This window comes from Temnothorax longispinosus, chromosome 1, assembly GCF_030848805.1.
Source record: "Temnothorax longispinosus isolate EJ_2023e chromosome 1, Tlon_JGU_v1, whole genome shotgun sequence".
NCBI lineage: Eukaryota > Metazoa > Arthropoda > Insecta > Hymenoptera > Formicidae > Temnothorax > Temnothorax longispinosus.
The window spans coordinates 7742105-7764568 of NC_092358.1; the positions used below are offsets into that span (position 1 = coordinate 7742105).

Below are 22464 nucleotides of genomic sequence, written 5' to 3' on the forward strand. Positions count from 1 at the left end.
TTTTATTTAATTTTATCAGTACTTCCTAATCGTTCTGTATGTTATATATATCATCCTGTGTACGTATTATATTGTAGTGTCAGAATCTTTAGGATTACCTTAGCTTTTTCAACAAGCAAGTTATTTTTTATCACAAATTTTAGTTGATAACTCATATTTTAAAATCTAGATTTGTTTTAAAAATAAAAAAAAATATGACCTTTTTGGTTAATTTTGTAGTATCTCTTGTTAATCTATAAGTTTCTGCGCTTGATTAAAAATAAAACTTTACATTTTCGCTGTAGGAAAAAATAATTTAAAAGTAAAGGATAAAGTAAAGTACGAACAATAGACCTGTTCTTTTTAGCTGAACTTCTTGCATGGTTTATCTTTTCTCTTTTTCCCTCCAACGTGAAAAGAGAATTATTATATTATACAGAGAGATATTATATTATCAATACATTTTGGGAAATGTATTGATAGTATTAAAAATCCATAATTTTTACATTAAGGCTCCTGGGTAGTCACCGCGGCCATATTGGATTCTTACTATCGAGGCGAGGAAAACACCTAATTTTAAGTTGCGGTATTTTCCGAAATAAAAAGACATTTCAATAAAAAATCACGACAGATCGTTTCAGCACATTTCAAAAATTGACCGGATACTATCCTTTTCCCTCGACAATAAACAAACAGCCATAAAACGAAGCCTAAACATATGGAAAACAAGCCGTTTGACGACTATCGAAAAGAGTGGTGAATGTTCCTTCCGCATATATATTTCTTGCAAATCTTACCATCCGGTCAATTTTACGAGTTTCACGAATACGTTAAACGTTAGAGCACAAGTACAGAGCGAATAATAAAGAAATATACCGCAACTTAAAATGAGGTTGTCAACATGTCACAAGACAGAATTCTCCATTGGAGAGAGTGAGAGGAGAGAGTTCTTATTTCTGCCGCGACGGTACGGCGCCACCGTCAACGCAGAGTTCTCGGCTCAGGGACCAGGAGCCTTAAGTTTGCTATAGATTTTCAGTACTGTCAGTACAATTCGGAATACACCAAAAAATAGAATAAAGTCTCTAAACGCTACCTGACAAAACAATTAAGGTGTCGGTGGTTCAGAGATGCCAAATTTGAACTCGCGCCACTCGCGGCGGGTCGAATAGGATGCGCGACCCCTCCATCTATCTTCCGGTTCCGGATTAGCCTAGCCGGCGCGCGAGTCTGGCAACGCTGCAATAGCCACGTTCATTTGTTCATTCGTTATAAGTTTTTTCTCATATGTAGTTGTTGATATAGTACATGTTCACAGTAGCGTGTGGAAACTTGATTCGATAAAAGGAAATCTTAATCAAAGGAGTCAGTTGCCACAAGTCTGTACACGTATTAGTTTAATAATTTCTTCATCTGGACGGTGTTGGAATATTACCGAAGCATGTCGTTTGCAAGGAAACGTAAGATTATAGGTCCGGCCACAAGGACCATAGTACCGTACCGTGGTTCGACTGATCAAGACTCAACGGAAAAGCGAATAAGACGTAAAACGGAAGAGGAGGTTGTAAGTTGTTAACAGTTCTGACGTAAAACGGAAGAGGAGGTTGTAAGTTGTTAACAGTTCTCTTTTCAACTTGACTACGGCTGCGGTCCACTTGATGCTACAAATGCTTCGAAATCTTCTCCTTTCGTTCAATAAAGAAAGAAGGAGAAAAAGAACGTTTCAAAGCATTTGTAGCGTCAAGTGGACAGCAGCTTTTTACGTGTTATTAAAACATTAGAAAGCGCATAAGATTTTGTAGTATAAATGAATTAATACATTCGCGACATTTTCTGAAGCAATTCCATGCATTTTACGTAGCAAAGAAAATTCATAAACATTTATTCACGTATCAAATCTGTTTTCTACTCATGTGTAATTTGAATGGATTTAAAAATTATTTATGCAAAAGTCTCTCAGATATCTGTTACTAGTATAGGAATTCAAGATAGAACTTTATATGTAATATAAGGAATATTCAGAATATTATTTTGACATATATATATGTATCAAATTTTTTGAATTGTATAATTATATTTATAAAAATTGAATATATGTACATTATGTATATTATATACATATGTATATTAACGTGCATGATGTATAAAATTAGAAATAACAAATTTAATTCTTATGAGAATTTTACACATAGATCGTCTACCACTCTAACAATAAAACTTAGACGAGAAAGCAATTTACTAATAATTCTTGTAAGTTTTCCTCTATAACTTGGCTATTAATTTAATTCTTTTTTATGATTATCTGTTTATAAAATGTTATTCTTATTAAAAATGATATATTAAATGTAGGATGTCTACTTTCAGTGTAATCCAATTTCAAATGATTCTATACATGATAAACATATTATTACATGTTAAGATTATTGTTTGAAATACAGTCTATTTTATTAAGAAGCATAGACACTTTTAGGACTATTTAATGTTGATTATTTTCATTATTCATAAATAAATTATTTCCAGACTTCTGACAGTGAAGAAGAAAGTGATGAGGATATCTGTACTGAGATTGTACCTGGAAAGGAGCAAACAGTGTCTTTACCATTGTCACCTTCCTATATAAAGAGCTGTTCTCGAACTCAGATTAAGTCGACTATAGTTGACCATACATGGAAAATTGATCAATTTATGTGTCTTCCTAATATCATGAGTATGATAAAGTCGCCACTGTTTCCAGACACAGGTCAATACATGATTCAAATAGATATTTCACGTCAATCTGATACAATATTTGTATTCAAATTTTGTATACTTACTAGTAAAACATTTAACGGTTCATGTACCACTACTATAATGCTACAGCCTGATGCAAGAACTTTAACATCAAGATTCATTACGGGTGGTATATCGAATAAGACATTGTTACTTGAAATCTCGACATCTAACTTTCGAATTCATTATTCAGATACTCTTATAGTACATTGCAAGTTGGAATATTTTCATGATCTGGAACATAAAACTACACGTATGAATTTAATACCATCGTCAACAGTTTTTTCAAAAGACGCTAGATATTTTGAAAATTTGATCTTTGACAAGGAACCTAAAGATGAGGAATCAATCAAATTTGTGGTAGGAAGAGAACAGTATTTTGTATCAAAAAAATTGTTGTGGGCCAGTAAGAGTAGCTACTTTAAAAATATCTGCCGTACACATGAGCAGGGAAGAGAAAAAAATATGACAAAGGAATTAACGAGTAACGAGTTACAAACTTTTAAACAGATTTTATTATATATTATAACTGGCTCAGTAAAGCAATGTGATCATGACATGCTTAAAAAATTATTAACAGCAGCTGATAAATATGATGTACTAGCTTTGAAACTGACATGTGAACATTATTTGTTACGCAGTCTTACGATTGAGAATGCCGTAGAACTTGTGCAGCTTGCGTCTTCGTGTAATGCAAAATTTTTAGAAGTGCATTCGGCAAATTTTATTAAGTTTCATACAAAAGAAATTACAAATACTAAGGAATGTTGAACTCGTTTACAATCAAAATAATATTAATGCAGAAAATAAAAGAAAATGTAAACACGCTTGAAATCATTTCTTTTTATTATTGTTTAATTAAAATTTTATGTCGATTAATATTCGATTTATATAATATTGCAGTCTTGAATATAAATTCATAAAACATGATAGATATTTTTTTTTTCATTTAATGTGTAAACATGTTTCCTTTATTTTCACAAATATATTATAATTTTTATTTTTTATGTGTATAAGAATTTGCGAGCAAATATGTATTATTATACATTAAAAATAATTCGTTATTTAAGTTTAAGTGTACGAATGAACCTATTATTAATGTTATACTTAATGTATACTCCGTCCAACGAGAGATTGAGAGTGGTATCTCTCGTTTAACAAAGTATAGTTTAGTTATAAATTTTCTCATGTTTGATCTAAAACAGGTTGATCTAAAACAAAAGGAAATAAAAAATATGAATCTTTACAATCTTGTGTTACCTATAAGTGATTTTAAATTTAATTTTATCAGTAATATATCTTATTAAAATTTCCAATCGTTCTGTAGATCATCCTGTGTATATATTAATGATGTCAGTCTTTTAGCAACTACCTTTTTTAACGAGTTAATTTTTCATAAATTTAAATTTTATTTTTGTTCTTCAGTATTTGTCGCATGTATACGTTTTCGATATTGTCATTAATTTGAGAGTTCAATAAAATGTGATTAAATTGAAACAGAATCAAATTTATAATTATTGCTTAATACATATAGCTAAAAGAATAAGTGTAAACTTATATTTCGTTATTTTATTTTTCTTTATTTCTAATTCAGAGGCGTAAGTGATGTTGAGCAAATTATGTATAGAGATATTCGATTTAATAGAAATATACGATCCAGTCATCTGCACATGGAAAAAGAAAGTTCGCACAAATTAGAGATCAGCTACACGAGTTAAATTTGATAACTTCTTTCGAAATCTAGATTTGTTTTTGAAATAAAAATAAAAAATTTTTTTTGGTTAATTTTGTATGGTTTATTAATCTAGTTTCTGCACTTAATTCGAAATGAAATTTTATATAATTGTCGCTTCAGGAGAAGGTAATTTGAAAACAAGGGATAAGAGAGATAAAGTGTGAACTACAAAATCGAGTAGAAGCAATTAATATTACTATGTACATAATGAAAGAAGTTTGTGATATATCAGTCATCGAATTTATTAGTTCGTTTATTATTTTGCTAGCATATTTTAAAGATGTAATTATTGCATAAATAAGAAAGTCGAGAGAGATACTCGTTAATTATTACTGCAAAACTTGACCGCGTAAAACTTGAATGAAATTCTAATGTTTTAAAGTTAATCTCAGTGTCAGTGAAAATAGTCGTCAGTTATAAAAGTTTTTTATGCATATCTATATCTAGTATTCGTTCTTCATTGCATCTAAATATCTTATATCTAAAGTAAATCGATCATAATAAAGAATCATTAAGTTAATTTTTCTGCTGAACGTAGCTTAAAAATAATGAGTGCATTATTCCTAAGCGTATTAACAGTATTGAAAATCCATAATTATAGATTTTCAATACATCAGTAAATTTCAAAATGCACTCAACAATAGAATATAAGGTTTTTAAATGCTATGCATGACAAAAGAAAGCATCGGTGGCACAGAGGGGCCGCGACGCTGGGGATCGAATCAGCCATCATTGCAGTGGCCATGTTCATATGTTTATTCGCGTAATAGTTTGTTACCGACTGGATCGTGGTCGTACGGCACCCCGCACCCGTAGGGGAGCCGGTGGCATCTAAAAAGAAAAGAAGAAGAAGCGTAATAGCTTGTTACTTAATTTGACAAAAGAGGTATAAAAGAAATCAGTTGCCCTACATCTGTAATTGTAATCTGTACACGCATTAGTCCAATAATTTTATCATCCGGGCGGTATTGGAATATTATCGAAGCATGTCGTCTGCAGAGAAACGTAAAATCTCAAGTTCAACTAATCAAGATTATTCAGCGAGAAAAAAATACGCATAATGAAAGAGAAGCAAGTAAGTTCTTTTCTCTCAATTTCGATGAGTGCGTGTTATTATTGGAACGTAAGAAGGCGCATAAGATTTTGTATAAACGAATTAATGCATTCGTGACATTTTTCAAAGCGACAATTCGTGCATGTGCTACATAAAGAAAATTCATGAACATTCATACACGTATGAAATCTATTTTTTTACTTGCATGTGTATAATTTGAATGCAATTTAATTAAAAGTTATTAATGCAAAAAATCTACTGCAGATGAGTTTACTATTTGTCAGAATTCAAGATAGAACTCTGTTTATATATGTAATACGAAAATTAAAAATTTGACTTCTTATATGTACCTACATCCAAAGTGCTTTTGGTGACGAGGGAGGAAGTATAGAATTATAAATAAAAGTTTTCTTTAAATTTAACTTATATAGATTGTCTATGACTTACAATTAGACAAGAAAGCAGTTATCTAATTATTTTTGAAATTTGACACAAAATTTTGAAATGTGTTATTTTAATTAAAAAAGATATTAAATATAGGGTATATATATCTCAAAAATATTTATGTACTTTTGGTGAAATCAGAACAAGTGGTGGTAAATGTTTAGTATAACGCTCTCCCCTCCGATTTTCTTACAACTTTGTAAAATTGTTTATTTCTGTGTGTAAAAAACATTCTGAGAAGGAAAATCGTCGCTCAGGTCTCGTTTTTTTTTAAATTTAATTTCAAAGTTTTGATGTCGGTAAGGTAGGAAAATGATAATTTACGTTTTTTAAATACTGCGCAACTTTATTTGTTACTATATCCACAAATTAAGTTGTCCGCATACTCATTAACGGTGCCATTTAGGTTAAAATTTTATGGTTGTGAAATACTGTACGTGGCCAAAATTGATAAATTAATAAATTGATAAATTGTGATTTTTTCGTTAAAGCACTGCACACACACACGTGTGTATGCCCTGCTTTATAGAAGTTGTGATTTTTGTTAAAGCAGGGCACACACACACACGTGTGTATGTCCTGCTTTATAAAAGTTGTAATTTTTGTTAAAGCAGGGCACAAACACACGTGTGTATGCCCTGGTTTATAGAAGTTGTGATTTTCGTTAAAGCAGGGCACAAAACACACGTGAGTATGCCCTGCTTTATAGAAGTTGTGATTTTCGTTAAAGCAGGGCACAAACACACGTGTGTATCCCCTGCTTTATAGAAGTTGTGATTTTCGTTAAAGCAGGGCACACACACACGTGTGTATGTCCTGCTTTATAGAAGTTGTGATTTTCGTTAAAGCAGGGCACAAACACACGTGTGTATGCCCTGCTTTATAGAAGTTGTGATTTTCGTTAAAACAGGGCACACACGTGTGTATCCACTGCTTTATAAAAGTTATGATTTTCGCTCGGATTTTCGTTAAAGCAGGGCACACACATGTTTTAAGCAGATATTTTGTATTTAATTAGCAGACAGTTGTCACGTGACCTTCAAATGAAGTTGCGCAGTACTTTAAAAACGTAAATTATCATTTTTCTACCTTACCGACATCAAAACTTTGAAATTAAATTTAAAAAAAACGAGACCTGAGCGACGATTTTCCTTCTCAGAATGTTTTTTACACACAGAAATAAACAATTTTACAAAGTTTTAAGAAAATCGGAGAGGAGAGCGTTATACTAAACATTTACCCAAGTGGTTCTTATCTGTACATGTAAACATGTTACTACATGTTAGGATATTTATTTGAAATTTAACGTATTTTAACAAAAAAAAAATATATATATATATTGATTCAAATAAAATCAAATAAGGTTAACAAAATTAGCAATAAGAAGCGCAGAAAAGGGCACGTATATATTTAATTATAATATAAACAATATTTTCAATATTATCTCATCTTTTGTTTATATATATATAATAAAATATATATGCGTCCTACTTACTGCATCCAGCTGTTATTATTGTCAATTTATTATTAAACGCTAAATATCTCGTTTCGCAGGGCAGACCGCCGCATTTTTCTGCCAGATTTTTTTGTTTCGTGTCAAAACGCGTCGAATGAGCATAATTTTATTGACATTCGAGGTGCAGCGCGTATTCTAAATAATTACCAAATTTTTTCCATATTTTAAACTGTAAACGTCGACTGAAGCACATAGGCCGTATTTGAATTCCCCGCGTTCACCTACGAGGCGTTCGTGCACATACACTTCGCGCCTAGCGACCCCACGAGCGGTGATTGGTTGTAATGGCGCATGATGATTGGTTGTAGTAAGCGCGCCGTGATTGGCTGAGAGAGACGCGCGCGGTAGACACACCCTCACACCCTGTTCGAACTTCGAACTGTGACTCGAGAGAGTCGTTGTCTCGAATTCGAATGTCTCGTTGTCTGGCGACCGAGCCGTGTGGACGTATACCGCGTGTATATTACGAGTAAAGTCTGTTACGCGTTTCATCGAGTTTCACCTTTTTCTACACCCTTTACTATCCATCCTGAATCGCCGCCCTTGTCCTTGCCGTCGGGATAACCTGAGCTACGGACCAAGCGATACCTTACAAAACATAATTTTTAAAAGTTTGTGATCTATTTTTGGCAAATGGATATCGGAGAACTTTCATCTTATAAGGTGCGTATTGGAATTATTCTGCAGCGGCTGTATAATTTATATTTATCTCGAAAGTAATATATTTTGTTTAATTTAACCTCTCACTTATGTGTCATGACTTTTGATTTATCGGAAATTTTCATTGTGAAATTGAAAATTTCACGATTTGCTTTTCCGTCCGTTACAAATAACGGCGATATGATAATTAAACGATGGTAATATGTACAGCCCCCAAACACATCGAAACGACCGGCAGCGGGAGAGGAAGACGATGACGATGAATGGGAGATTGTGAGACAGTCTAAGAAGCTCGACGAACTAACGGAGAAGGAAAAACAAGATATATTGAATAAGGAAACTAAGGCGCCTGAAGTCGAAGCGTTGGATGAAGCGACGCTCGAACGTCTGATCCTTCTATTTGAGAAGAGAGCTCTCAGGAATCAAAAGATGAGAGTCAAATTCCCAGATCAACCGGAGAAGTAGATGAATACGTAGAAGCTAAATGTCGGATGGAAATCTCAATGTATAATTGTTTTCGATTTCTTTTTGGCCTTTTGCAGGTTTATGGAATCCGAAGTAGAACTGCACGAAACTATGCAAAAGCTTCAAATTGCAGTAACCAATCCAACCAATCTATATTTGTATTGTATATTAATGGTAAAATTAGGTGCCGTACCTTCTTTACTAGAATTGTTGTCTCATAAAAATACCGATATAGCAGTTGGTGTGGTAGAGCTTCTATTCGAATTTACTTACGATACATATTACAATATATTAGACGCAATTCAGAAAGAAAGCGCTGATACATTTATCAATGCTTTGTTGGAGCAACAAGTTTTCACTCTCCTAGTACAAAATCTCGAGAGGCTTGATGAAACAGTGGTTAAAGAGGACACCGGTGTTTGTCACACACTTGGTAATTACTTAATAAACGTGCATATCGTTTATCTTTCTGCAAAATAATGTTTCTACTAAATTAACTGAACGACGGTTTTGATTTCCAGAGTTTTTTGACGAACTACTGGAATTTAGACCAGATCTATGTGCGGATGCGGGAAAGCAGGGATTGATGCAATGGTTGTTAAGTCGAGTTAAAATTATAACAAAAACATTTTCTGACTTGAACCATATTTGGGCCTGTTCTCTCCTATCTAAACTTGTGGAGCATACGCCAGAAAATAGACTCCTTTTAGGTGACTTGGATGGAATTGATGTTTTACTACAACAATTAGCTGTGTGTATTTGTATGTTTCTCTAAGTCCTTGCGTATAACATCACCAAACTGAATTATCTTAAAACCGATTATTTACAGTATTTACCGAGATCGCAGAATCGAGAGAAATATGACGATGAAAGGATAATGAAAGATTTGTTTGACGTTTTGTGCTCAAGCTTAATGGCTACTGTAAATCGAGATAGATTTCTGCGTGGCGGAGGCCTCCAAATTATGAACTTAATGTTACGAGAAAAAGAGATGTCATGGGATGGATCTCTCAAAGTGGGTTTATTCGCAACAGACTTTGTTGGATTTATATAAATTACTATAGTTAAATTATAGGTTTTAGATCACGCTATGAATGGCCCGGACGGAAAAGATAACTGCAGCAAATTTGTAGATATTCTTGGATTGCGAACTATATTTCCTCTGTTTATGAAAACCCCAACAAGAAATAGAAATAGAATGCGAGGACTTACTGCAGAAGACGATGAAAGTATGGATATATCTGTTAATATTAGTAAGCAAAATTTCAACTTATTTAACTGTTTATAGCGAAATAATAAATAATTAATTTTGCAGAACACGTGATTTCAATCATAGCAAGCTTGTTAAAGAACTGTAAAGGACAACAGCGTCAAACATTACTTTCTTATTTTACGGAGAATGATTATGAGAAAGTGAATAGATTAATGGAATTACATTTCAAGTATCTTGAAAAGGTAGAAGAAGTGAGAAAGAAGGTAGAAGAAGTGAAAAAGAAGGTAGAAGAAGTGAATGGGAAGGTACGTGCACAATGGAAAAACATTTAACAGAGACATCTAAAAATGAAGACGTATAAAAATTTACACTCTGTTTTTATTTTTATCATAAGGACGATGAAGACGAAGAAGAATTGTACTCGAGAAGATTAGACGGCCGGTTATTTATATTACAGTTAATAGATTATGTACTTTTAGAAGCTTGCACTGGTTGTCCGCCTGCAGTCAAGCAACGAATAAAGGATCTCTTGGCGCAGAGATCCCTTAAAACAATTCGCTACATCATGAGAGGTAAATTATGTATAGTATAAAATTTATCTACATATTTAATCGTATTAACAATGTATTCATTCACATGTTTTTTTGTTTCAAAACCAGAATACGCCGGTAATTTAGAAGATGCCGGTGATACAGTCAAGCAACGAATGACAAGAATCTTGGCGCAGAGATCCCTTAACAGAATTCGCCACATTATGAGGGGTAAATTATGTATAGTATAAAATCTATCCACATATTTAATCGTATTAACAATGTATTCATTCACGTGTTTTTTGTTTCAAAACCAGAATACGCCGGTAATTTAGGAGATGCCGGTGATACAGAATGGAAAGAAGCAGAGCAACAACGTATCTTACAATTAATTGAAAAATTTTGATATGTATTTTCTGTATTATTAAAATATATTGTTATATAACATAAGACTCAATAACTTTATATTATTACGTAATGTACAATGTAATAAACATTTTTCAACAGTTGTATGAAAAAAGTTTCATACAAAAGAAATTACAAATACTAAAAAATCTTGAACTCGTTTACAATCAAAATGAAATTAATGCAGAAAATAAAGGAAAATGTAAAACACGCTTGAAATAATTTTTTTTTATTAATGTTGATAACTAATTAAAATTTTATGTCGATTTATATAATATTGCAGTCTTAAATATAAATTCATAAAACATGAAGATATTTTTTTTATTTAATCTAACCATGTTTTTTTTATTTTCACAAATATATTATAATTTTTATTTTTTATATGTATAAGAATTTGCAAGCAAATATGTATTATTATACATAAAAAATAATTCGTTATTTAAGTTTAAATGTATGAATAAACCTATTATTAATGTTATACTTAATGTATACTCCGTCCAACGAGAGATTGAGAGTGGTATCTCTCGTTGGACGGAGTATAGTTTAGTTATAATTTTCTCATGTTTGATCTAAGGCCAGTATTCATAGTCGGTTCTTATATTTAAGACCGTCTTAAGTACAATCTTAAGATGTCATTAACCAATCACAGAGCCGTATTAGCATCTTAAGATATTGCTTAAGACGGTCTTGAAATAAGATCTGATTATGAATACCGGCCTAAGACAGGTTGATCTAAAACAAAAGGAAATAAAAATTATGAATCTTTACAATCTTATGTTACTTATAAGTATTTTTAAATTTAATTTTATCAGTACTATATCTTATTAAAATTTCCAATCGTTCTGTAGATCATCCTGTGTATATATTAATGATGTCAGAGTCTTTTAGCAACTATCTTTTTTAACGAGTTAATTTTTCATGAACCTTATTTTTGTTCTTTAGTATTTGTCGTAATTATACGTTTTCGATATTGTCATTAATTTGAGAGTTCAATAAAATGTGATTAAATTGAAACAGAATCAAATTCATAATTATTGCTTAATATATGTAGATAAAAAATTAATAACTTATGTTTTGTTATTTGTTTATTTTTCTACCAGTTTATTTATCTTTATTTCTTATTCAAAGGCATTTATGATATTGAGCAATTTATGTATGTAGATTCGATTTAATACAAATATACAATCGATCATCTGCGGATGGAAAAAGAAAGTTCGCACAAATTAGAAATCAGCTACACAAATTTGAGTTAAATTTGATAACTTATTTCGAAATCTAGATTTGTTTTTAAATTAAAAATAAAATAATTTTTTTAGTTAATTTTGTATTTTTTATTAATCTAGTTTCTGCACTTAATTTAATTGAAATGAAACCTTATATAATTGTCGCTTTAGGAGAAGGTAATTTGAAAACAAAGGATAAGATGAAGTGTGAACTATGAAATCGAGTAGAAGCAATTAATATTACTAAATAGTAATAGTGTTGAAATGAAATGTTTGATTTGTCAGGTAAAACAAAACTTTGGTGTATCCTATGTACACTGCCGGTAGAGTGTACATAATGAAAGAAGTTTGTGATATATCAGTCATCGAATCTATTAGTTCGTTATTATTTTGCTAGCATATTTTAAAGATCCAATTATTGCATAAATAAGAAAGTCGAGAGGGATAGTCGTTAATTATTACTGCAAAACTTGACCGCGTAAAACTTGAATAAAATTCTAATGTTTTAAAGTTAATCTCAGTATCAGTGAAAGTAGTCGTCAGTTATAAAAGTTTTTCATGCATATTCTAATAGTATTGGTTCTTTGTTTGCATCTAAATATCTTATATCTAAAGTAAATCAATCATAATAAAGAATCATTAAGTTAATTTTTCTGCTGAACGTAGCTTAAAAATAAGAGTGCATTCCTAAGCGTATTAACAGTATCTAATGAAAATCCATAATTATAGATTTTCAATACCGTCAGTAAATTTCAAAATGCATTCAACAATAGAATATAAGGTTTTTAAATACTACATGACAAAAGAAAGCATCGGCGGCACAGAAGGGCCCCGGTGCACGCCTGTACGGGGATTCTCTAACTCCTTAACGACAGTTTCGGTATCGTTGCGCAGCTTTTTTATTATATATAATACCTGCGCAACGATACCGAAACTGTCGTTAAGGAGTTAGAGAATCCCCGTACTGGGGGGCTCGAATCAGCCATCATTGTAGTGGCCACGTTCATTTGTTCACTCGCGTAATAGCTAGTTACCGACTGGATCGTGGTCAATGGTCATACCGCATCCTGCCGCAGTCTAGGGGAGCCGGGGCCATCTAAAAAGAAAAGAAAAGAAGAAGCGTAATAGCTTGTTACTTGATTTGACGAAAGTGGTATAAAAGAAATCAGTTGCCCTACATCTGTAATTGTAATCTGTACACGCATTAGTTCAATAATTTTATCATCTGGACGGCGTTGCAATATTACCGAAGCATGTCGTCTGCAGAGAAACGTAAAATCTCAAGTTCAACTGATCAAGATTCAGCGAGAAAGCAAATACGCATAATGAAAGAGAAGCAAGTAAGTTCTTAATAGTTTTTTTCCTCTCAATTTCGATGAGTGCGTGCTATTGGAACGTAAAAAACGAATTAATGTGCATTCGTGACATTTTTCAAAGCGACAATTCATGCATTCTGCATAAAAAAAATTCATAAACATTCATACACGTGTATCAAATCTATTTTCCACTTGCATGTGTATAATTTGAATGCAATTCAATTAGAAGTTATTAATGCAAAAAATCTACTGCAGATGAGTTTACTATTTGTCAGAATTCAAGATAGAACTCTGTTTATATATGTAGTAATATGAAACATGTTTTAAAAATTTGACTTATATATACATCTATAGCGAAATGTATAGGTTATAGCACTGTAAATAAAAGTTGTCCTTCAAATTTAACTTTTATAGGTCTTCTAATTGTAAGACTTAGACAAGAAAACAGTTTATTAATCATTCTTGAAATTTGACACAAGATTATGGCTAAACTTTCAAGTATTTATGAAGTCGGTCATGATCTATGAAAATATCCATTAAGTTGCCTATTTATTTTAACTCTCTTGTATGATTGTCTGACATTAAATGTTATTTTTATTAAAATTTACATATACTAAATACATGAATGTCTTAATAATCGCTATGTACTTTCAGTAAAATCAGATTTCAAAAAGTTATCTATACATAATGTAAGCATTATTACATGTTAGGATATTTGTTTGAAATTCTTAACTGTTTTATTAAAAGCATAGAGACTCTTGGAACATTTTAATGTTGATTATTTTCATTATTCTTAAGTAAATTAATTATTTCCAGACGTCTGACAGTGAAAAAGAAGTTAAGGATATCAGTACTGAGATTGTCCCAGAAAAGGAAAAGACAGTATCTTCACCATTCATCTCATCTTCGTACATCAAGAGCTGTTCTAAAACACAAATGAAGTCAACTATACTTGACCACACCTGGAGAATTGATCAATTTATACGTCTTTCTAGGATGATGAATACAATAAGGTCTTCATCGTTTCCAGAAACAGGTCAATACTGGATTCATGTAGATATTAAACGTCAAGTTGGTTCGACGATAGGTGTAGTAAGCTTTCACATACGTACTAGTGAAACACTTAACGGTTCATGTCTTACTAAAATAATGTTTTCTGAAACAGTTTTATTTTCAAGTAGCATTTTAGGTCGTATGTCGGATATGACATTGTTAATTAGATTCTCAACAGAGAAGCTGCAGGATTATACGAAAGATACGCTTGTAATAAATTTCAAGTTTGAAATTTTTCATGCACTGATAAATAAAGCTATACATATAAATATACCATCATCTACAACGGTATTGAATAGAGTGAAATCTCTTGAAAACTCCACCGTTGAATTTAAGTCTGAGAATGAGAAATCAGTGAAATTTATAGTAGGAGAAGAACAGTATGTTGTATCAAAAGAATTGTTGTACGCCAGCAACAGTAGCTACTTCAAAAATATCTGCCTTACACATGAGGGAAGGGAAAAAAATATGACAAGGGAATTGACGAATGATGAATTACTTAATTTTAAACAGATTTTGATATTTATTTTAACTGGCTCAATAGATCAGTGTGATTATGACATGCTTAAAAAATTGTTAAAAGCAGTTGACACGTATGATGTACCAAATTTAAAATTAATGTGTGAACGTTATTTGCTACGCCACATTACCATTAAAAATGCTTTGGAACTTAGGCAACTTGCGTCTTCGTGTAATGCAAAGTCTTTAGAAACGCATTCGGCAAAGTTTATTCAGTTTCATATAAAAGAAATTGTAAATGCTAAAAAAATCGAAAATTGATCACAATCAAGCTAAACATAAGAATTAATGTAGGTTATAAAGAAAAACTCAGAGAATTAGAATTAATGTAGAAGGTAAAGGAAAATGTGAAACACACACATACTTGAAATCAGCACTTACCAGTTGTTTTCGTCACCACTTATGATAGATATTTACATTAGCTAATATCATTCTTTGATTCATAATATTGCTGTCTTAAATATAAATTAATGAACCATGATAAAGATATTTTTTTTGTTTAATTAGTAAACATTTTTTCTTTTTTTCTACAAATATATAAGTTTTAATTTTTATATATGCCAGAATTTATATGCAAATAATTATGTGCATGTGCATTTTAATACAGGTTAAAAATAATTCGTGATTTGAGTTTAGATGTACGAATAAAATTATTATTAATTATCCTTTTAATGTAGTTTAGTTATAATTTTCTCAAGTTTACAGATTGATCTAAAACAAAAGGAATAAATAATAAATAAGAATCTTTACGAACTTATATTAACTGGAAATGTTTTATTTATTTTTTGCAATAGTACATCTTATTAGAAATTTACAATCTTTTTTTTTTAGATCATCTTGTATATATATTAATCAGAATAAGAATCTTATATAGTACGTGTTTCAGAATCTTAAGCAATTAATTGCTTTTTTCAGCGAAATAGCGAGTTATTTTCATTGAATTTAAAATTGATAATTATATGCAATCGATATTGTCATTAATTCAGGTTTAATAAAATGCGATTTAGTTGTAACAGAATCAAACTCATATTTCTTAATATATAGGAAAATAAATTTAATAAACTTATATTTCGTTATTTATTAATTCTTCTACCAGTTTATTTTTATTTACCAATTCTATCTACCAATTTATCTTTATTTCTAACTCAGAGACATATGTGATGTTGAGCAAACTATGTACAGAGATGTTAGATTTGATAGAAATATACAATTCGATCATCTAGAGATAAAAAAAATGCTTTACAAAAGTTATAAATCGGCTACATAAATTTGAGTTGAATTTTATAACTCAATTTTAAAATGTAGATTTTTTTGAATAAAAAAAACGATATGGCCTTTTTAGTTAATTGTATATCTCTTATTAATCTAGTTTCTATCTTTCTATGCTTAATTCGAAGTGAAACTATATAGTCGCTTTAGAAGGTCGTTCAAAAGTATAAGAGGTAAGGCAAGATGTGAACAGTGAAACTTCTGTAACTTGGTAAAAGAAATTTATTTCCAAACAATAATAATATTACGTACTGAAACGCAATGTGTTGAATCAGTTAGTTAACCCTCGGATGATTGCGTCCAAATTTGAAATACGAATAGTCGCGTGAGGTGTAAGTTACACCCCAGAATATTTTCCTCGTAAATGTTAATTAATGAAGAAAAAATTTTCACTTTTTCAATTTTATGAATTTTTAAACCTGTTTTTCTGAAGTATAAAACAAATTTCAATTTCAATAAAAAGATAGACTTTTCTCCAGCAACGGTAAAATTTTTTTCTTGTAATTGCAAAAATAAACTAGACGGCCGGGTGTAGCCTACACCCCGCGCGACCTTCCGAGGGTTAAACCGAGAATGTATAATGTATCCTACATAATGAAGGAAGTTCGTGATATATCGTTCATCGAATCTATTCGCTCGGTTATATTTTGCTAGCATATTTTAGCGATGCAATTAACAAATTATTATTGCATAAACGAGGAAGTCACAACTTATTAATTATTACGGTAAAACTTGACCGCATAAAACTATAATAAATTTCTAAGATTTTAGAGTTAATCTTACAATCAGAAAATAGTCGTGAGTTATAAGTTCTTCATGTAGAACTAGTTGTAGTTCCTCATTGCGTCTAATCATCTTAAGTTATACCTAAAGTAAATCTCAATTACATTAAAGAATCAATGAGCTAATTTTTCTGTTGAACGTAGCTTATACTTATAAAGGATGCATTCCGAGGTGTATTAATAGTATTAAAAATCCATAATTTATATATTACGTTTGTTACAGATATGTTAGGATATTTGTTTGAAATTCTATCTATTTTATTATAAAAAGTATAGAGACTTTCTCTCAGGACATTTTGATGTTGATTATTTTCATTATTCATAAGTAAGTTAATTATTTTCAGTTGTGGAGATCTGAAGAAGATAAAAATACCTATATTGAGACGAAAATGGAGCAGAAAGTATCTTCACCATTTTTACCTTCGTATACCAAAAGCTATTCTCAAACACGATTTGAAGTGACTACGTCTGAGTATACATGGAAAATTGATCAATTTGGATATCTCTCTGAAATCGTAGATACATTAAATTCTCCACCATTTGGAGAAAACAACCAGTATAAGATTCAAATGAATATTTCACGTAAAGATTTGCTATGTGCAATACGAATTTCAATACGTACTAATACAGCATTTAAAGGTTCATGTACTACTACTATAATGCATCCGCCTGAAAGGGCCAGATCGGAGGCTACTTTTCGATATACTGTTGAGAATATATCTAAGATGAAGGACTCGCAGTTGTCCCCTGCATTTTACGTTCGCAATTTACCATGGAAAATAAAGGTGTGTCCACCACGGTCAAGTCAGACACAGGAGAGACAGCGATCTCTTGGATTTTACCTTCAGTGTAATGGAGAGAGTGAATCTACATCTTGGAGTTGTTACGCTGTTGCTGAGCTGCGTCTTCTTTCTTGCAAAGAAGGACAAGAACCATTTAGCAGAAAAATTGAACACCTCTTCAACAGTAAAGAGAATGACTGGGGCTTTCGTCATTTTATGACATGGCAGGCTGTTTTAAATCCTGATAGAGGTTTTATAAAAGATGATTCAATCACGCTTGAGGTTCATGTAGTGGCTGATGCAGTTTTATCTTCAAGTGCAGTTTTATCATCAAGATCGATTTCGTGTCTTATTTCGGATATGACATTGTTAATTGAAGTTTCCGACTATTCGTGCATTTCTACAGAGGCGTTTATAATACATTGCAAGATCAAAAATTTTCATCAATTGATAAGTAACACTATACACATGAATTTACAAGCATCTGTACCGGTATTTAAAGAGGTAAAATCTCTTGAAGATTCAACTTTTGAATTCGCGTCTAAGGATGAATCATTCAAATTTATAGTAGGAGAAGAAGAGTATGATATATCAAAAAAAAATTGTGCGATACCAACAGTAGTTACTTTAAGAATATCTGTCTTACATATAAGGGAAGAGAAATAAATATGGCAACGGTATTAACGAGAAATGAGTTACAAACTTTTAAACAGGTTTTATTATATATTACAACTAACTCCATTGATCAGGGTGATTATAAGATGCTTAAAAAGTTATTAACTGCAGCTGATAAATATGATGTACCAACTTTAAAATTAACGTGTCAACATTATTTGTTACGCAGTCTTACGATTGAAAATGCCGTAGAACTTGTACAGCTCGCGTCCTCATCTAATGCAAAATTTTTAGAAACGCATTCGGTAACTTATTAAATTTCACATAAAAGAAATTAAGGACACTATAGCATTTAAAAGTCTATCGCAAGAAGATTTATATAAGATAATGGAATTGATTGAGAAAAGTAAATATGAAGTCAGCACTGATCAATTTTCTTTGTCACCAGCTAAGACAAATTAGAAATCTAATTATAATTAGATTTATTTATTAATATTAACTTTTATACGTAAAAGACATTATATGCAAATAAGTATTAATATGGATTAAAAATAATTCTTTTTTTTAGTTTTGATGTGCACGAATAAAACTATTATTAATTATACTTAATATAGTTCAGTTAAAACTTTCTCATGTTTACAGGTTGATCTAAAACGAAAGGAAATGGAAAATACCTAAAACAAAAAGAATAAGAATCTTTTTATAGCAAGAATCTAGTATCTATAAACGTTTTACTTACTTTTTGTCAGTATACTGTATCTTATTAAAAATTTTCAATCTATTTTTTTTTTAGATTATCTCAATCTTTTTTTTTTTTAGATTATCCTGTGTACATATGTACAGTGTCAGAATTATTTTGCAAATCTTAGCTACCTTTTTCCACCGGAGCACGTTATTTTCATAAATTTAAATTTGATTTTTGTCTTTTAATGTTTATCGTAATTATAATTATACGTTTCTGATATTGTTATTAATTCGCATTCAGTAAAGTTGCGACTAAATCGGAACAGAATCAAATTTATAATTATTCTTAATACATGTAGATAAAAAATCAATGACTTGTGTTACGTTATTTGTTTATTTTTCTACCAGTTTATTTATCTTTATTTCTTATTCAAAGGCATGTATATATTGAGCAATATATGTATAGATATATTCAATTTAATACAAATATACGGTCCGATCATCTGCAGATAGAAGTAGAAAATACTTCACACAAATTATATGTTATACAAATTATATGTATTAATTCAAATTATATGTACAAAATTTGAATTAAATTTGATGAATTATTTCTTTCTTGAAATCTAGATTTGTTTTGAAAATAAATATAAACGAAACGGTGACCTTTTTGGTTAATTTTTGTATCTTTTATTAATCTAGTTTCTGCGTTCAATTCGAAATAAAACTTTATATTATCTTATTGGGAAAAATAATTTGAAAGTGAAAGCTAAAAAGTGGTGAACAGTGAAGATGTGTAACGCGGTAGAAGGAGTCTTTATAAAGTGAACCGGATAAAGGCAACGCGCCCTTGAACAGTGAGAGTTATTCAATGCCCTCGAGTATTAGCCAATTTCATAAAGAAGTTAGCTAAAAAAGTTAGCCGTAGAAAACGAATCAACCCCCCCCTGCTTCCTATTGTTGGTCAACCTGCTAACTTACCGTCGGTTAAGCTAACTGTGTTGGTGAAATTGGCCCTAAAGACCTATCGGACATAAGTTTCTTCTGTCGGAGGCGGAGAGGGAGAGATCACTGCGAGACTTGGCAACGTTGCTACCGCTGCGACAATATCTAGGTTAAGTATAGAATGCGTCAAGATCTTAATTGGGCAACGTTTTTTCAATATCAAGTTATTTAATCTTTTTTTCTTTATAGTCATTATTATTACTTTTAGAATGCTCAATAAACAAGTAGGTAGAAAACGTACTCATTTATGAATTGGTATTGGAGAAATGCGAAAACGGAACAAAAATTTGCCAGATCGAGTACAAGCTGCGCGGCTAGGACGAGTTTCGACTTTTGCGCACGGAAGTAGTTGTCAACCATATCATTACTCCGTGTGTCTGAGTTGAGCACAACTGCCACCGAGAGAACGTCCTTAAGGGGATGCTAGTGTGTGATTCAATACCGACAATTACAGTCAAAGGTCTAATTTTGAAACGGCTTTATAGATCGCAAAATCCTTTTACAGGAGTAAAGTATAGGTACTAATGAAGGGTGGGAATGTAAAATAATTAGTAATAATTGAAAAAAATTAAAAATGTTGTTACCTCATTTTCTAATATAAACAGTTGTATAAGTAATATGTACGAAATGAAATGTTCCCACCCTTCAGAAGACGTGCACAAACAATAACGTACCTTTGAAATTGAGATTGAAAGCCTGGAATAAAAATGAGAGCTTTGAAGAAATTATAACCTATAACCATGTCTATCCTTGTCTATCATCATTGTCTATACAAGGACAGATATAGAATTCGGTCGGTAATACAAACGTCTTTAGGATCCCCTTAAGGGGATCCTGCAGTGACTGGCAAACTTCCTCGATGTCGATAATGTCAACCTTTCTAATTTTGTTTTCCCTATATCTGTCTTTGTCTAACGAAATGACATCTGTCCTTTTTTCGATTGCTCGCCATCTCTCGCAAGATCCGGCAACTACTGTTGCTGCTCTTCTTGTCATCCTGCATCTGTATTTGCATTACTAAAATAATTATTAGATGGATCTTTTTTTATACGCATTGAATCTTACTTCTACTTACACGATATTATTCCTACATGTTTTCCCAAGGGTGGATGATAAACATTATGTATGTATAAACTGTAGAATTTTTGTTTTAAGCAAATATTGTCGTCAGGTGACAGCTGTGTATGTGCCCCAATAAGTAATATTTTTAATTTTTTAGTGCTTTTGATATAAAATCGCGTTTTCCACCCTAGATTTTTGTGCGGACTTTAATTCTAGACCAAAACTTGCAATTCTGTAAAGCCAATTAAAGATCCATTGATTAACGATAAGGTCGGTAAATCATACGGCTGCAGGATCCCCGATCCTAAAGCCGTGATCCTAGCCGGTTTTTTCCGGTTTTTTTCTTAGCACTAATCTTTTAATTGGCTTTATAGAAATGCAAAATTCTTGTCTAGAATTAAAGTACGCATCAAATCTAGGTCATGAATGCTTTTTTTCTACGCACTGAATCTTACTTCTACTTACACGATATTATTCCTACATGTTTTCCCAAGGGTGGATGATAAACATTATGTACGTATAAACTGTAGAATTTTGTTTTAAGCAAATATTGTCGTCAGGTGACAGCTGTGTATGTGCCCCAATAAGTAATATTTTAATTTTTGGTGCTTTGATATAAAATCACGTTTTCCACCCTAGATTTTTTGCGGACTTTAATTCTAGATCAAAAACTTGCAATACTGTAAAGCCAATTAAAAGATCCATTGATTAACGATAATGTCGGTAAATCATACGGCTGCGGATCCCCTTAATTTGATTTTTACAGTTTTCAGAGTCAGATTAGTGCAGAATTCGGATAAGTGTTTTATAAACAATCTGATTGATTGAAAGCGTTATAATATTTTATTTGTTTACTGCAACTGACAATGAATTTATTAATTCGCGTGATGTCATCACAATTTACACGAGAATTTAACAGGAAATTACATATGCAAACGAATTTGGGTTTTATGCGAATTATGTTTTTATATGAAGCCTCAGAGAAATCCTTGTATACGATTACTCCATTGAGTCTTTAGTTCTTTGTCGGATTTAAAATAAATCAGTCATATAGAATCATTGAGCTGATTTTTCTGCTGAACGTATAGCTTATAAAGGGTGCATTCTGAAATGTATTAACAATAACAGTATTGAAAATCCATAAATTTACATTATGTATGCTTTATATATAAATTTTCAGTACCGTCAGTACATTTGGAATATACCCAACAAAAATTGAGGTCCCTTAATGTTATGTGACAAAAAAAGCATCGGTGCTATCGGCAGCCGCCATGCCCGCCATATCCGCCATCGTCGGCAATGCCGGCAGCCGGCATCACTGCAGCCAGTGCAGCCATATTGCCATATTGCGTCATTGCAGTGATCGAGTGACTGCGTCTGCGGCGCG

At 31.6% G+C, this 22464-nt stretch overlaps 3 protein-coding genes across 4 annotated transcripts; all 3 read left to right on the forward strand.

Annotated features, from left to right (window-relative positions):
- The first annotated feature begins 62 nt into the window (after nucleotides 1-62).
- On the forward strand, nucleotides 63-5543 carry LOC139816328 (uncharacterized). Of its 2 annotated transcripts, none has more exons than XM_071783765.1 (2): nucleotides 63-1543; nucleotides 2500-5543. In XM_071783765.1, exons 1-2 carry the CDS (start codon nucleotides 1421-1423, stop codon nucleotides 3517-3519), a joined length of 1143 nt encoding a protein of 380 aa, XP_071639866.1. In that variant the 5' UTR covers nucleotides 63-1420; the 3' UTR covers nucleotides 3520-5543. The 2 variants fall into 2 exon arrangements, with proteins under 2 accessions (XP_071639866.1, XP_071639855.1); XM_071783754.1 differs by lacking the exon at nucleotides 63-1543 and adding an exon at nucleotides 2085-2229.
- Nucleotides 5544-7886: 2343 nt separating this feature from the next.
- On the forward strand, nucleotides 7887-10901 carry LOC139807883 (beta-catenin-like protein 1). The gene is made up of 10 exons (XM_071769369.1): nucleotides 7887-8160; nucleotides 8368-8618; nucleotides 8700-9055; nucleotides 9144-9373; nucleotides 9452-9637; nucleotides 9698-9851; nucleotides 9938-10140; nucleotides 10230-10407; nucleotides 10495-10596; nucleotides 10683-10901. Exons 1-10 carry the CDS (start codon nucleotides 8131-8133, stop codon nucleotides 10769-10771), a joined length of 1779 nt encoding a protein of 592 aa, XP_071625470.1. The 5' UTR covers nucleotides 7887-8130; the 3' UTR covers nucleotides 10772-10901.
- A 2181-nt stretch (nucleotides 10902-13082) lies between these two features.
- Nucleotides 13083-15502, forward strand: LOC139807922 (uncharacterized). The gene is made up of 2 exons (XM_071769423.1): nucleotides 13083-13333; nucleotides 14126-15502. The coding sequence occupies exons 1-2, from the start codon at nucleotides 13247-13249 to the stop codon at nucleotides 15140-15142; spliced, it is 1104 nt and encodes a 367-aa protein (XP_071625524.1). The 5' UTR covers nucleotides 13083-13246; the 3' UTR covers nucleotides 15143-15502.
- The last annotated feature ends 6962 nt before the right edge of the window (nucleotides 15503-22464 follow it).

What these genes read in the sequence shown, in the direction of transcription:
- LOC139816328 (XM_071783765.1), top strand. Translation starts at nt 1,421, where the DNA reads ATGTCGTTTGCAAGGAAACGTAAGATTATAGGTCCGGCCACAAGGACC. An exon ending in GTAAAACGGAAGAGGAGGTT is followed by an intron (nt 1,544 to 2,499) that starts GTAAGTTGTTAA and finishes AATTATTTCCAG; the next exon opens with ACTTCTGACAGTGAAGAAGA.
- LOC139807883 (XM_071769369.1), top strand. Translation starts at nt 8,131, where the DNA reads ATGGATATCGGAGAACTTTCATCTTATAAG. An exon ending in GAGAACTTTCATCTTATAAG is followed by an intron (nt 8,161 to 8,367) that starts GTGCGTATTGGA and finishes TAATATGTACAG; the next exon opens with CCCCCAAACACATCGAAACG. An exon ending in CGGTGTTTGTCACACACTTG is followed by an intron (nt 9,056 to 9,143) that starts GTAATTACTTAA and finishes TTTGATTTCCAG; the next exon opens with AGTTTTTTGACGAACTACTG.
- LOC139807922 (XM_071769423.1), top strand. Translation starts at nt 13,247, where the DNA reads ATGTCGTCTGCAGAGAAACGTAAAATCTCAAGTTCAACTGATCAAGAT. An exon ending in GCATAATGAAAGAGAAGCAA is followed by an intron (nt 13,334 to 14,125) that starts GTAAGTTCTTAA and finishes AATTATTTCCAG; the next exon opens with ACGTCTGACAGTGAAAAAGA.